Here is a 12,608-nt window from a genome sequence, read left to right as displayed (position 1 = left end):
TTCGATGAGGCACGTTTTGGCTGTATCAAATTATATATACACTCTGCAGCCATATTGCTGAGGGTATAAAAAAACTCTTTTGGAGATTCTTGAAAAGGCATGTTTTATTTTTGGTTGTATAAAATTAAATTATACATATTTTCTGTTGACTTTATTTTTTATAGCTAAATCACTTATAAAAGAAAACAATGTTTATATTTTGTTTTTTTGGTGGGAGAACAAAAAAATAAGTTAAACGAAAAACACAAAAGTTAACCCAAAAAGGAGAAAAAATGGCATGTGAAAATATAATTTCTATTTGCTATATTTAGGTATGAGTGTGTCTGGCTGTTTGTACAACTATAGCTTGACTAGGAAATTAAGGGAATTTGTTACTATTCTAAGCCTAAAGCATAGTTAATTCCCTGTACAATGAAGAATATTAATGGTTGCCATGCTACCAAAAAACGAATCCAGTCCAAGAGACGACCATACAGGACATGTGGACGTTCCCATCTAAAAGAATAAATAAAAATAATTTATAAAAAACATTGAAAATCATAAAAAATTGTTTAACTCACGGATTACAGAACATCTTTTTGAGATCAACTTTTTCCTTGCAATAGGGGCACGTTTGTTTTTTGCCAACAATACACCAGCCACGTATACAGAATTCATGGAACACATGATTACACGATAGTTTGTATGTGTTCTCTATGATGCCTTCTTCCTTTTCACTAACCAACAATTGATTACCGCAGACAGCACAAACATTTTCCTCCAAATGTCTGGTGGGAATTCCCTGGGGCGTGTAGTACTATGGAATAAAATAAATTTAAGGTATATTTTTCAAATAAAACAATAATCAGTTATCACTTACCCCCACTAATGATGCCATTCTCTCTGAACATATCTCCGAAATATCCCTACCCAAAACCCCAATGTAAAGGCCATAGAATACAAACATAAGACCGACATCCATCCAAATATGTGGTGCCTGATTGAATATGAAATTAAAACCCAAAAATGTGGCCATCATTATCAGATAGCCCACAATGCCCAGACCATAGCTTAATTTGTAAATAAAGTAAAACCATTTGTAGACCAATCTGAAAGAATACAATTAATAAATAATAGGTAATAAAATTAAAATATTATGTTCTGTACCTTGGCGTAGATCCTTCAATGGGTTTACTTATAGCTTTTCTTATCACAACAGCTGTGATAATGGAAAATATGGACCATATAATTATAAAGCGTATGAAACCGTAGAAGAATGATATGCCTAATGGTATGACCCACATTGCCAGCAATGTGACGGCCTGAAAAGTAAAAAAAACAAAAAATACAATACAATTATTTACATTAATATAGTGTAATTAATCAAAGTTCTACGAAAAATATGTAAGTATACATGGTAAGTATATAAAATACTAGCTGGCCCGGTCCGCGTTGCCGGCCCGTAGTTTTTGTCTATTATGCATATTTGTCAAAGAATAATTATTCAAAGATATGAATGTTAAAATGTTCACGTGATTTAATTAAGTAAAAATAGTTTTATCCACCTCATAATTGAAGTCAGACTGATTTCAGAATACTCAATTATAATTACTATTTTACACCCATTACCGTAATATGGGAACTAATTTTATTTTCCATTTAAATTGTAAGTTGGAGACCCCATAAAGTCCATATTTTTCATCATAGTATAATTCAATGACGATTCAACAAATATTCGGTCCCGTGCTACTTTCTTATATTTGTAATTTGTTCATGTTTCCACAATTTATTTCATATAGATGTACATCCCAAATCTACATTCCCAACCAATATTCTCTTGGGGGTTACAAATTCTATAGAATACAAAATTTTCTTTTCTGACCACATATTAGATGTGAAAGTGGACCTGGGGATACTCCAATGTGGGGACTTTACTAAAATAAATTCCTATGTGGCAATTATCTGTATGATGGTTCCCTAACCCAGGGTAGCATAAATACAATTTTTTAGCCAAATCAATTGATGAATGTGGTCAAGACCAATATGGGCCCTACTCGGAAAATTTCAAGTTTTATACGAAGAGTTTCTCTACCCCCTTAGAAACCAAGATGCCAAATAAGGGCGAAAAAATGAAAAAAGTGGCCATGACCCCAAAAATAGCTTAAATCATCCGATGGTTATATAAATATGAAATCGGTTTATACCTTTATCCGTGAGTTATGATCGATATCATGACCTGCAAAAGCGATTTAAGGTATTTTGAATGTTTGGGATGAATTTCAGGAAGGATAGAAATCCTTTTCTTACTAAAAGTCCCATTCGCTCTACTATTTTGCACCCTTTAAATTTGGTATTTCACTGATTGTACTCCCAAAGAATTTTTTATTTTGAGCTCGCATTCGACGGATTATTGAAAGAAGTAGGTCCACGCTTTGAAATGAGCCCCATTGGGCTTTTTCGGTCATTTTTGTTTGTTTAAATGTGTTCCCATCTTCCAGCTGAACTACGATGTAGCCCTGAAGTTGAAAGGTCAAGTTGAAAGTCAGTTAACATCGTATTTCGCATTTATTTCTTTTTTTTTGGTGAAAAATTGTATATAGTGAAAAATTATTCTTTATTTTGTTCACAAAAATCCACTGAATTCAATATGATAATACAAAAAATCAAAGAAGAATAACAAATTGTAAAAATCTTCAACTTGTTCGCTGATTTTTATAGCAAACGTTTAAAAATCCTTACAAAGTTTGTCAATTATATTATATTAAAATTCAATTCCATTGAATTTTTTTTTCGATTTTTTCCCGATTTAAGAATTTTTGCAATGAGATCTCTTTTTGGTGATTTTTTAGCGATTTTGAAAAAGTAATTATCTTTTAACTTTGGTGTGACCGCGTTAAATTATTTAGATATCATCTATTCCGTTCCGTCACCACATAATTCGGTACTACACTTCCGCCATTAATTTCAGTTCTCAAGAGATCAAGTCAATTAAATAAATTGGTTTTAATATTCAAATTCAAAAATAAAATATAAAAAACACTACAAATGTACATTAGAAAAAAGTAAGTCAAAATGGAAAAAAATCATGCAAAATAAAACATTACTATTGTACATTTCAAAAGTCAAAATGAAAATGTTAATATATCACATTTTCACGCGATTTTTTTGGATATTATCCTTTTCGGACAGAAGACAATTCCGAATTTGTATGAATCGTTAAAATCAGTCCAGCGGTTCTTAAGTTATAAGCGTAGTAACTAACACAACTTTCTTTTATATATATAGATTTAATTTTTTGAGGAAAAACAGTGGACAGAGTTTTTCGGCAAAGAAAAAAACTCTTAAATTTTGAAGCCCAGTTAATTATCTTGGTTTAAATATCATTGACTATAAAATTCCTTGCCAATTTGTAGGATTTGCTAATCGACAGAATTTCGGACTATTTTCCGGTAAACAGTTTACGCGAGACCTCTAGTTTTGTGGGATTGCATTTGACGTATCAAAATTGTATACAGCGGATATATAATCGCTTAAAACGTCAAAATAATCCATAACACTTGTATTATCTACTGTCCAATTTTTCAAAAATATCCAGCAAATGGCCTCCCCAGCTTTTGAAGTATTTAAAATTTTTTGTTCGTTTTTGTACCATTAAAACGCTTCAAAATCTGGAGAGGAGTTTTAGAATTAAAATTGAACAATTTGATGACTGCCTTTGTTTGCGCTGACAGTGTACATTTACACTTAGACATGCAATATTTATATTTTATTTTGCACATAATAACTTTAAATATTCATTTCTATTCAAATTTTGGAGAAACTTCGCTTTCGTCGGTTTCGTTGTTTGGGCATTTAGATACATTGCCTTGAATTCTTATCTTATCGCCGAATTAGTAGCACACAAAATAGCTGAAATTTTCTCCAATACTTACAGAATATGACTTATAGTGTTTCTTTTTCCATTGTACTAGAGCTATTTGTGCTATAATTAAAGTTACAAATAAAATTAGCACAATTTCCGAGTGCATTGCTTCATGACCCTTGTGTTTTTCATGCATCATCTGGTGATCATATCTGCGAGCAAGAAAATGAAAATAATCATCAATTAGTTTGTGTGACCTAGTTTTGGGGATAATTTGTTAATTATACCTTGCTTTTTCTTCTGGTGTCATCTCCTCGATGGACTAAAAATATAAAACAATTTTTAGGGTAGTTTTTCATTTAGTTGGGCTGTTCTTGTTTTCTTTTTTTTCTTGCTTACCTTATTGAAGTCGACAGGAGCATGAAGACTCCTGTGATCCATTTTCGTTTTTATTAACTATTTTGTTTATATGAAAGAGATGAGTTTGTGATTTAATAACATTTATTTAGGAAATGTTTAATAATTAAAAGTCGAAAAACAAATTTCGTTTCCTTTCCAATGAAAATGCATGAGATTAGAAATTTTACTATTCACAATAGAGGACGATGACAGCGGATTGTTTACGGCTGACGTTGATGTTTGGGTTACTGTGAATGATTGAATGTTTATTGAGCATGAACTGAAAGTTGGCATATTATGGTAGAGATGTCGGGTTAGAATTTTTTTGGGTATGTAATGAATATTAATGTATGCTCTGTTCCAGACATGAAAAGAGTTTTCAGGCGAAAGAAAAATTTATTTAGTCATAATCATAACTGAATTATTAAGTCGGCCAGAAGATGAATTTCCATAAAAAACGAAATTGACTATTAACACACAAAAATGTATCCAGTAAAGAATAAAATGAAAAATCTTCCTTTCGTTATTTTAATTATTTTTAATCTTTGGACAAATTGGCGTCAGAATTAACAAGATAAACTCATTTCCCAAATTTTTCCATGTTGGAACTCATCTATCATTTTCAAATCTTTTTAATGAATATCGTAACTATTTACGCAAGACAAGTGGCATATTTTTGAAAAGATACAAAAGAAGGATATTTAGTTTTTAATTTAGAAAGATCGAGGTTGTCTATTAATATTAAAAAACAAGTAAAATACAGGGTGAGATGAAAAAACTGCTACCAACTTCAGACTGCTGTCATTTCTAAGCCACTCGTCCGGCAGCTGTTAAAATTATTCCAGTGACAGCTCATTATATTATTTACAAGGCCATTGAAATTCCAAAAAGTGCAAGAACTTTACAGCAACAGAAAGAAAATAGACTCAAAAGAGCAAGAGTTTTCTCCGATGAGAAAAAATTCTTTGTCCAGCACCATCGCACTCAAGAATGGTTACAAAATGTGGTTTCTCGCTTCATTTCCAGTGCACAATGGCCACCAAAATATCCGGATACCAAACCGTTGGACTATTCTGTCTGGAGTATTTTGGAAAGCAAAGTTGGCACTAAAAAATACCAGATTGTCAGAGTGGAATGGGCCAAAATACCGCAGAGCAACATTTGGGTAGAGAGTGACTGTTTCATTGGCCGTTTGAAGGCTATAATTCATGCCAAAGGTGACCAATTGGAACAAATCTAAACTTATTAATTTGATGCAATTTCTGACAATTTTTGCTTTCTTTCAATAAAATTTAAAAAAAATGTAAAAATTACGTCGTATGACTTTGTTGCAGTTTTCTTATGGAAATATTGAGATATCCCAAGACTGAATGGAATAGGATGTTAATTTCGCATTTTATGGGAGCCATTGGGATTCAAAATTTTGACTCTTTGTGGTGGAGGTACCAGAAGGCGTGGACTGATATATTCCATCTTCACAGCCGACCTTGTATAAGTAGAAATAATATGATGTGTGAAATATGAAGAGACTCGGATGCATATTTCGGATTTTATAATCCTTTTGGTTTTTCAAAACTTTGCCCTTTGTGGGGAAGGTACAAGAATGAATGGTCCGACCTCTACCATATTTTAAACAGATCTTGTGTTGATGGAAATATTGAGTTGTGCCAAGTCTGAATGAAATCAGAGATAATTTTGGCGTTTTATGAGCTTCATGAATATTCAAAATTTTGACCCTTTGTGGGGTAGGTACCAGAAGGAGTGGACCGATATATTCACACACCAGACATTGGGTTAATAAAAATATTGTGATGTGTGTAATTTGAAGATAATCGGACACTTACATGACTTTTAATAAGAGTTATAATTATTCAAAATTTTGACCCTCTGTGGAGGAGGTACTTGATGGAGTGGATCGATATTGTCCATTTTCGCACCTGACCTAGCACTGATGGAAATATTAGGATTTGCAAAGTTGGAGCAAAATCGGATTATCCTTTCTCTCTCTGTGCAATTGAAAGTAAAATCAACAGGCTGAATACTTGTTATCTAAAAATAGGAAATGAAAAATATTTCCTTTATGGAATTTCTCATTTAACATTTCTTTTCCTTATACAATTTTCGTTTAGTATTTTCATGGAATTCAGGCTGTTGAGAAAATAGAACAAAAATTGTAATTTATATAGCTATAATTCAATATTGAATATTTCTGATATGAAAATTAATTTGAAATTTGTGCAACTTTTTGCTTCTGCACTAAAACATATTTATTTCAACCAGCTGATTATACTGGACAATTCTTAGTAAGATAATTTTTCCAAACTCTCAGTAAAGGTTCGAATACCCATAATCTATACTTGTTCACCTTACGCTCCTTTGTTCTACTATTACTAATAATTTTAAAATAGTACTGCTATGATTTGCTAATATTTTAAAAATCGATGTTGTTGTTTTATGATATGGTATGAATATAATTATACGATGTACTCTACGTTCTGTGGTATTTTTCAAATTAAATCATCCGACCCTACCTTGTAATGATTGTATCCATGGTGCTTTTTGTACCATATATTTCTCATTAATTCTTTTAGTATCCAATAATCTCTATTATTCTATTGAAAATCCAAAAAACACTTAAGAGAGAACACCAGTCATAAGTACGACTTAACAATTTTGAAATCTTTTATTTTATTTTCACTCCAATGATTCTTACGCCTAATTGGGGTAAATTCGTTGATGACTTCTTTGGCATGACAAATATCATTCGCCCCCAATCTATAGTGGAAAACTTTATCTTTACGTTCTTTCTTCTTTGCCCAGGATTTGGTTTCCTTTCCCGACAATATATCGTTTCCACTTATGGCTAATTGTTTCAGACACTCGTCGTCGGGTGAATTATTTTCAATACATCTTCTTTTGATTTCCGGTTTCCTCGTGGGACCTTTTGTTTCGTATTCGAATTCTTCATAAGGTTTAACATAATCTTCAAAGCCGTTTAATAGCCTGACACGACTTTTTGCTTTTGATTTTTTTTCGCCGATCGCATTGTTGACTTCACAAAATTCATAGGTTTGTTTCAGGATATCATGGAATTTTTTAGCCATATGTTTTTGCATTGATTCGGGTAAATTGAAATCAGTTCCGGTGGCATCTTCTTCGTCTGCTAGATATCGTTGTGATTTTGGTTTATCTGTAAAAGAGAGATGGACATTTGAAAACTATTTTCGGATCAAGTCTCAAACCCTATAGATTGTTGTGCTTATTACGTCACGTCAATTACAAGAGTTTAAATATGCCATTTGTTGGAGGGAAGTTCATATATTCGTCTCCAAAATTTCGGATTTACTCTAGCAACATGGATGAAGGTTTTAGGCCTTGTGAGAAACACTTTCCAATAATTCCAAAGTTTGGCTACGTAAATTGGAAGTCAACCTTTTGATTCTTCAGCTGGTCGACCGGACGGAGTCGCTCAACGATATATACGCCCTACATACTACAATTAACACACTTTCCTGTTGTACATTTTTATACCTACCCTCCTCCTTTTTGGTGATTGATTCATTAGCTACACTATCGTCTTTGGTTTCTTTTTCGGTCTTGTCCTTAAACATATCATTGTTTAGAAATGTTGTGTCAGACGCTTCCAAGAACATTTTCATTTGTTCCTCATCTTCTGAATCACTTGAGGACATTTTGGAAAATTTTCTGCAAATTCCAATTTTTTGGGATCAATTTAATTTACACTATTTCCAAGTTTTCTATCCCAGTCCGGCAAGAAAGTTTGTTTTTGTTTACAAACAAAAGCACGTGCACAACAATTAGGCAGGGTTACCATGTCACAATTTATTAAATGCGAAAGTTCCTCCCATACAGGGTACAATAAAAAGGTAAAGTAAAGCTGTCAGGTGATAACATTTTTTTCTGAGTGTACCCGACTCCTGCCAATTTTGTGTTTACGTTTGGTCATTTAAAAAATAAAAACAAAAAATTTTGAAAATCAATGACTAGAAGAAACGTACATGGCGGGTCGCGTACTTGGAATATTAACCATTTTTGCCATTGAATTGAAATATGAACTGCTTGGATTATGTTTTTGAAAGAACATTTAGGCTTTCCATTCATCCTTCGCCTTTTTAAGTCATTTGAATAATTTCAGTTACAGTTGTTTTACCACCTTATTGTACCGTGCTCCCACAGTGCTCAGGGAGAGAAAAATGCAGACAATATGCAAAAGTTACAATTTACTATCATAAAGGGAATATCGGTTATGGTTGTAAAAACTATTAAGGTGAAAGTAAATAAAAGGCTTTTTATTGGCTTAAAGGTGAAAGCATTAAAGCATTCGGCTGGTTTTTTTGTAGGTGAACAAAGGAGTTAAAAGTTGACTTAGTTCGATTTCGGCCCAGGCTTCTTTGTTTTTTTTTTTTCGAAGAATCCAGCTGATGAAAAGCGTTCTATGTATTCTCACCTTAAGTCAGAGTCAGGCTTCTTCATAGAGGAACAAAGGAATTTTATGTTGACTTTGTTCGATTTCTGTCCTAGGCTCTTTTGTTCTCTCCCGAAGAAGCGTTTTATGTATCTACTTATATTTGAAAAAACATTTTATAATTTTTGACAGATCAATGTTTCCAAGCGTTAATGCATCTACATATATTCTTCTACCATGGTTGCTACTTTGGGTTATATAGCCACACCTTTAAGTACCCCGTACATGTTCAAAGTGCATGATCGTGTGCAAATGGTTAATGCATTCTTTGTTTTTTTTTTTTCGAAGAATCCAGCTGATGAAAAGCGTTCTATGTATTCTCACCTTAAGTCAGAGTCAGGCTTCTTCATAGAGGAACAAAGGAATTTTATGTTGACTTTGTTCGATTTCTGTCCTAGGCTCTTTTGTTCTCTCGTGATTTCGTGTGATTTCGTGCTGCACTGGCAATGCCGATAACAGACAGATACAGTTTTATCGATTGATATATTAACATCCCAAAGTGCTGGTCACGACCGGTAAACTTCCATCAACTAAATTTCTCGCTTTGAAAAAAAACGTCACAAATGACAATATGCATAATCTCCCAATCACACACATGTCAAAATCGAACGTAATGCATGAGAAAAAGCAAAAAAGTCTGATTTTACTTTTTGCATCGTAGGTATGACGCATACATAAAAAATTGCTTGCATTTTTACCGTGTACGGGGCACTTTACTCTGGAGTAATTCTTGGTGAACTACGGATCCCTAAATGTTAATCATTCGCATACATACATCTGTGTCACCGATAAGAAGAAGAGTCTCGATAAACTACTTTTTCACCGTAAACTTGTAATATTGTAATGATTCCTTTAATACTTGTACATTCCTATGGACAGGAGAACAGCACCAAAATAATAAAAGATATTTTGCATGCAAATGGAGGAGATTGTGAAGAGATAACAACACAAGTGGAAGATTGCAGTCTAGCCGTCTGCAAATGCAACATTATCACAAAATACTATGAAACAGAAATTGGCTTCTTCGAATGGGACGACCTTGAGTCTATTCCCAATAGTTTGAGCAAACATATCGAAGGATGTATTATATATTTTGATGCCGATTGTGTGACTTTCAATACAAAAATCGATTTCCTCAACAAATTTGTGAAAACTAACAACATTGGTTTCCCGTGCATATTAACACGAAATATTTCCAAGAAAGAGTCTATGGATACATTGCGGCAGAAGTGTGCCTCATCTAAATTTGCCGTATGCGATTTAAATAGCGAGGATGATTACGATGATGGCGCAGATAGAGGATATGGCGAAGTCATTGAGATGTTAAAGAATAATGTGTGGTCTAATGTAATTGTCGATGGCAGGAAATTAAATCTGGATTTTAACCATTTACCATCCGAGGACAACTCAGATGAATCAGTCTCGGATGATAGTGATATCGAAAATCAATTGAATGAGTTTGAAAATCTCATGAATAATCTTCAACAGTTTAAAGCAATGTCTCAAAATCTGAGTCGCGACGAGTTACTGGATAATGCCGAAAAGTTAGCAGAACAATTTGCCAATATATTAGCAGAACATTAAACAAAGTAAAAAATAAAATAATTGCTATAGAATTTTCTGCTTACTCCGAATATTTGTTTAATAAAATTTTCGTTGAAAATATCGGCGAATTTGACTTTCATTAACTTGTTGCGGGATCTCAACGTCTCAGAATCTGGCGTTTTATTCTAAATGGTGTTTCAGTAATCTAACAGTATGATAATTATACTTGAATCTGCATACACAAGTGATGCCCGTAAGCTCAATAGAAGGATAGCCAAAAATCACCTCAGCGAGAATAATTTTGAATTTCTTCTAAATCTTGTAACCGTTTTATTGTATTACTCCACAGATATACTGTGGTTCTATATATTAGACAATTCCAGTGGGTATTTGATAGGATGTCGTAGTTATTTTGGTTTCCAATTCACCGGTCTTAATGGGATTTTTATAAAGACCTTTATTTTCAGTCGGGAATTCAAACAAGAAACAAATGTGTTTTTTAAATATATAAAGCTTATCACTTTTATTTTTATTTTATAATATACAAATATTGTCGTCACAGTATTATTTTTTTCATTTAAACATTAAAATTGTATAAAAAATTGAATTACATACATATAGTCATGTAAAAACTCCGAGATTTTTGGTACATGAACAAACTTGAAAAATAAAACACTAATTGTTATCAATGCCTAAAAGACGTAAACGTTCTTGTTTACGAAAAGCTTTCCTTTGCGAAGGCGGTGCTCCCTGAATAGAACGCAATACATCAGCATTTGCTGCATATGCTTGTGGATTATAGGAAGGTACATTTTCATCATCCCAATTTTCTTCACTTTGGCATTGAGGCATTGGTGGCGGTACAGTGCGACATATTGGAACCTCTACGCTGCTGCGGAAGTGTTCGAACGACGTACGTTCGGGGCAGGAGCTAACATGAAACTTTAAAATACATTACATTGAATATATGTATCACATTGTATTTTTATATTTAATACATTACCTCTAGTTCGGGTTCATTAAGAATGTGGGTTACATTAAAAGGGCATGTGACTTTCTTTTCGTTGGGATGATTTTTGCGGCAACGTGTTAAATGTACCTTAAATGATATATATAATAAACAAACCAGTCGTAAAAATGAAATTCAAATTATGAAGGACATTCCGTCTCACCTGCATGCGCGACCTTAAAATTTGATGATGTTTTTCGTAGGGACATTCTATAACATCCTGTGTGTGAGCGTTTTCCATTTTTGTAGAGATTCCAAAATAATGTCGCACAATTATAATTTTTAAATTAATGCCTAAATATTATTTGTTATATACTAAACAATTAATTTTTAATAAATTACAAAATTTTAACAAAATGAGTCCCTTCTTTGTTGTTTGTGCAGGGATAATTAGATCGTTTATTGGATTTCCAGGCAAAGGCACATCAATATGCGAAAGCGTTTGGCGTCGGACGGGAATTATATGTCAAATAGTAAAGAAATGCCCACAACCTTCTATTGCGGTTTCTACTTTGATACTAACTGTTTTTTATTAGTTGTCTCGTCTTTTACAATTATGAAAATCGCTACAGCTATCTAGAACTACCTAAGCAAAGTTGTGGGCCTTTTTTACAAACATGCTACAAAATCGTGTGGCGCATCACACGGCCACTTGAGAATTTGAAAATACCACACAAATTTGAGCAGAATGCATGCTGTGCAGGTAACATGTCGTACTGTTTTCATAATTCCAATTTTCAAAATACCATTTAAGGTTGAGAGTGTTTATTTTTGGAAATTGTCATCTTTTTATGTGTCATGTTGTAAATATTTGACACTGATAATCAGACCGAGGACAAAGTTAATTCCATGTCGACAATAAATGAGCATGCATTTGCTGCATTCGATTTGATTATTAATCTTATTTTTAAATCCAAGTTAAAACAGTAGTCGACCTTGGACGTCAAATGATAACTTTGGAAAGGAAGGAAAGCTTTGGAGACATAATTCTTGTTATAAATAAACCAATTTAAAAAAAAAACTTTTAAATGTTCTCATTTGACATTTCTTTCAACAGGAATTGAGGCCCTATGCTTCGAAGCAAGGTAGATTTGCAAAGACGTATTGTAAATCAACTGGTGCTCCTCACAATTTTCATAACCATGGAAAGTGCTTGGCCGCGACCTACAATGGGACACTTTTTCATTTTCTTTTAATTTGTAACTGGTAATTCATTTTTCAAAGAAAATTTTAGGGAGGAGACATATTTTGTGTTGCATCCATTTAGGGCGAATTCAGGATTACAGCAACTTGTTTTGACATTTAATGGTGCCGTCAGCTGGGCTGAT

The 12,608-nt window shown here is 33.1% G+C and overlaps 4 protein-coding genes across 4 annotated transcripts; 1 reads left to right on the top strand and 3 right to left on the bottom strand.

The window, feature by feature from the left end:
* Nucleotides 1–280: 280 nt before the first annotated feature.
* LOC101901610 (E3 ubiquitin ligase Rnf121) lies at nt 281–4,418 on the bottom strand. Its single transcript, XM_005192132.4, has 7 exons — nt 4,241–4,418; nt 4,129–4,163; nt 3,912–4,053; nt 1,147–1,301; nt 860–1,088; nt 561–796; nt 281–495 (listed from the first exon to the last, which is right to left on the bottom strand). The coding sequence occupies exons 1-7, from the start codon at nt 4,280–4,282 to the stop codon at nt 375–377; spliced, it is 960 nt and encodes a 319-aa protein (XP_005192189.1). The 5' UTR covers nt 4,283–4,418; the 3' UTR covers nt 281–374.
* Nucleotides 4,419–6,795: 2,377 nt separating this feature from the next.
* On the bottom strand, nt 6,796–8,083 carry LOC101887823 (uncharacterized). The gene is made up of 2 exons (XM_011297802.3): nt 7,776–8,083; nt 6,796–7,430 (listed from the first exon to the last, which is right to left on the bottom strand). The coding sequence occupies exons 1-2, from the start codon at nt 7,930–7,932 to the stop codon at nt 6,892–6,894; spliced, it is 696 nt and encodes a 231-aa protein (XP_011296104.2). The 5' UTR covers nt 7,933–8,083; the 3' UTR covers nt 6,796–6,891.
* A 1,413-nt stretch (nt 8,084–9,496) lies between these two features.
* On the top strand, nt 9,497–10,391 carry LOC101901778 (uncharacterized). The gene has a single exon (XM_005192133.4). It carries the CDS (start codon nt 9,570–9,572, stop codon nt 10,308–10,310), a length of 741 nt encoding a protein of 246 aa, XP_005192190.2. The 5' UTR covers nt 9,497–9,569; the 3' UTR covers nt 10,311–10,391.
* Nucleotides 10,392–10,704: 313 nt separating this feature from the next.
* Nucleotides 10,705–11,743, bottom strand: LOC131801078 (gametocyte-specific factor 1 homolog). The gene is made up of 3 exons (XM_059119094.1): nt 11,444–11,743; nt 11,275–11,370; nt 10,705–11,213 (listed from the first exon to the last, which is right to left on the bottom strand). The coding sequence occupies exons 1-3, from the start codon at nt 11,519–11,521 to the stop codon at nt 10,947–10,949; spliced, it is 441 nt and encodes a 146-aa protein (XP_058975077.1). The 5' UTR covers nt 11,522–11,743; the 3' UTR covers nt 10,705–10,946.
* Between the last annotated feature and the right edge of the window lie 865 nt (nt 11,744–12,608).

Source organism: Musca domestica, unplaced genomic scaffold (assembly GCF_030504385.1).
Source record: "Musca domestica strain aabys unplaced genomic scaffold, Musca_domestica.polishedcontigs.V.1.1 14, whole genome shotgun sequence".
Classification (NCBI taxonomy): Eukaryota; Metazoa; Arthropoda; class Insecta; order Diptera; family Muscidae; genus Musca; species Musca domestica.
This window is presented reverse-complemented; position numbering and strand designations above follow the sequence as displayed.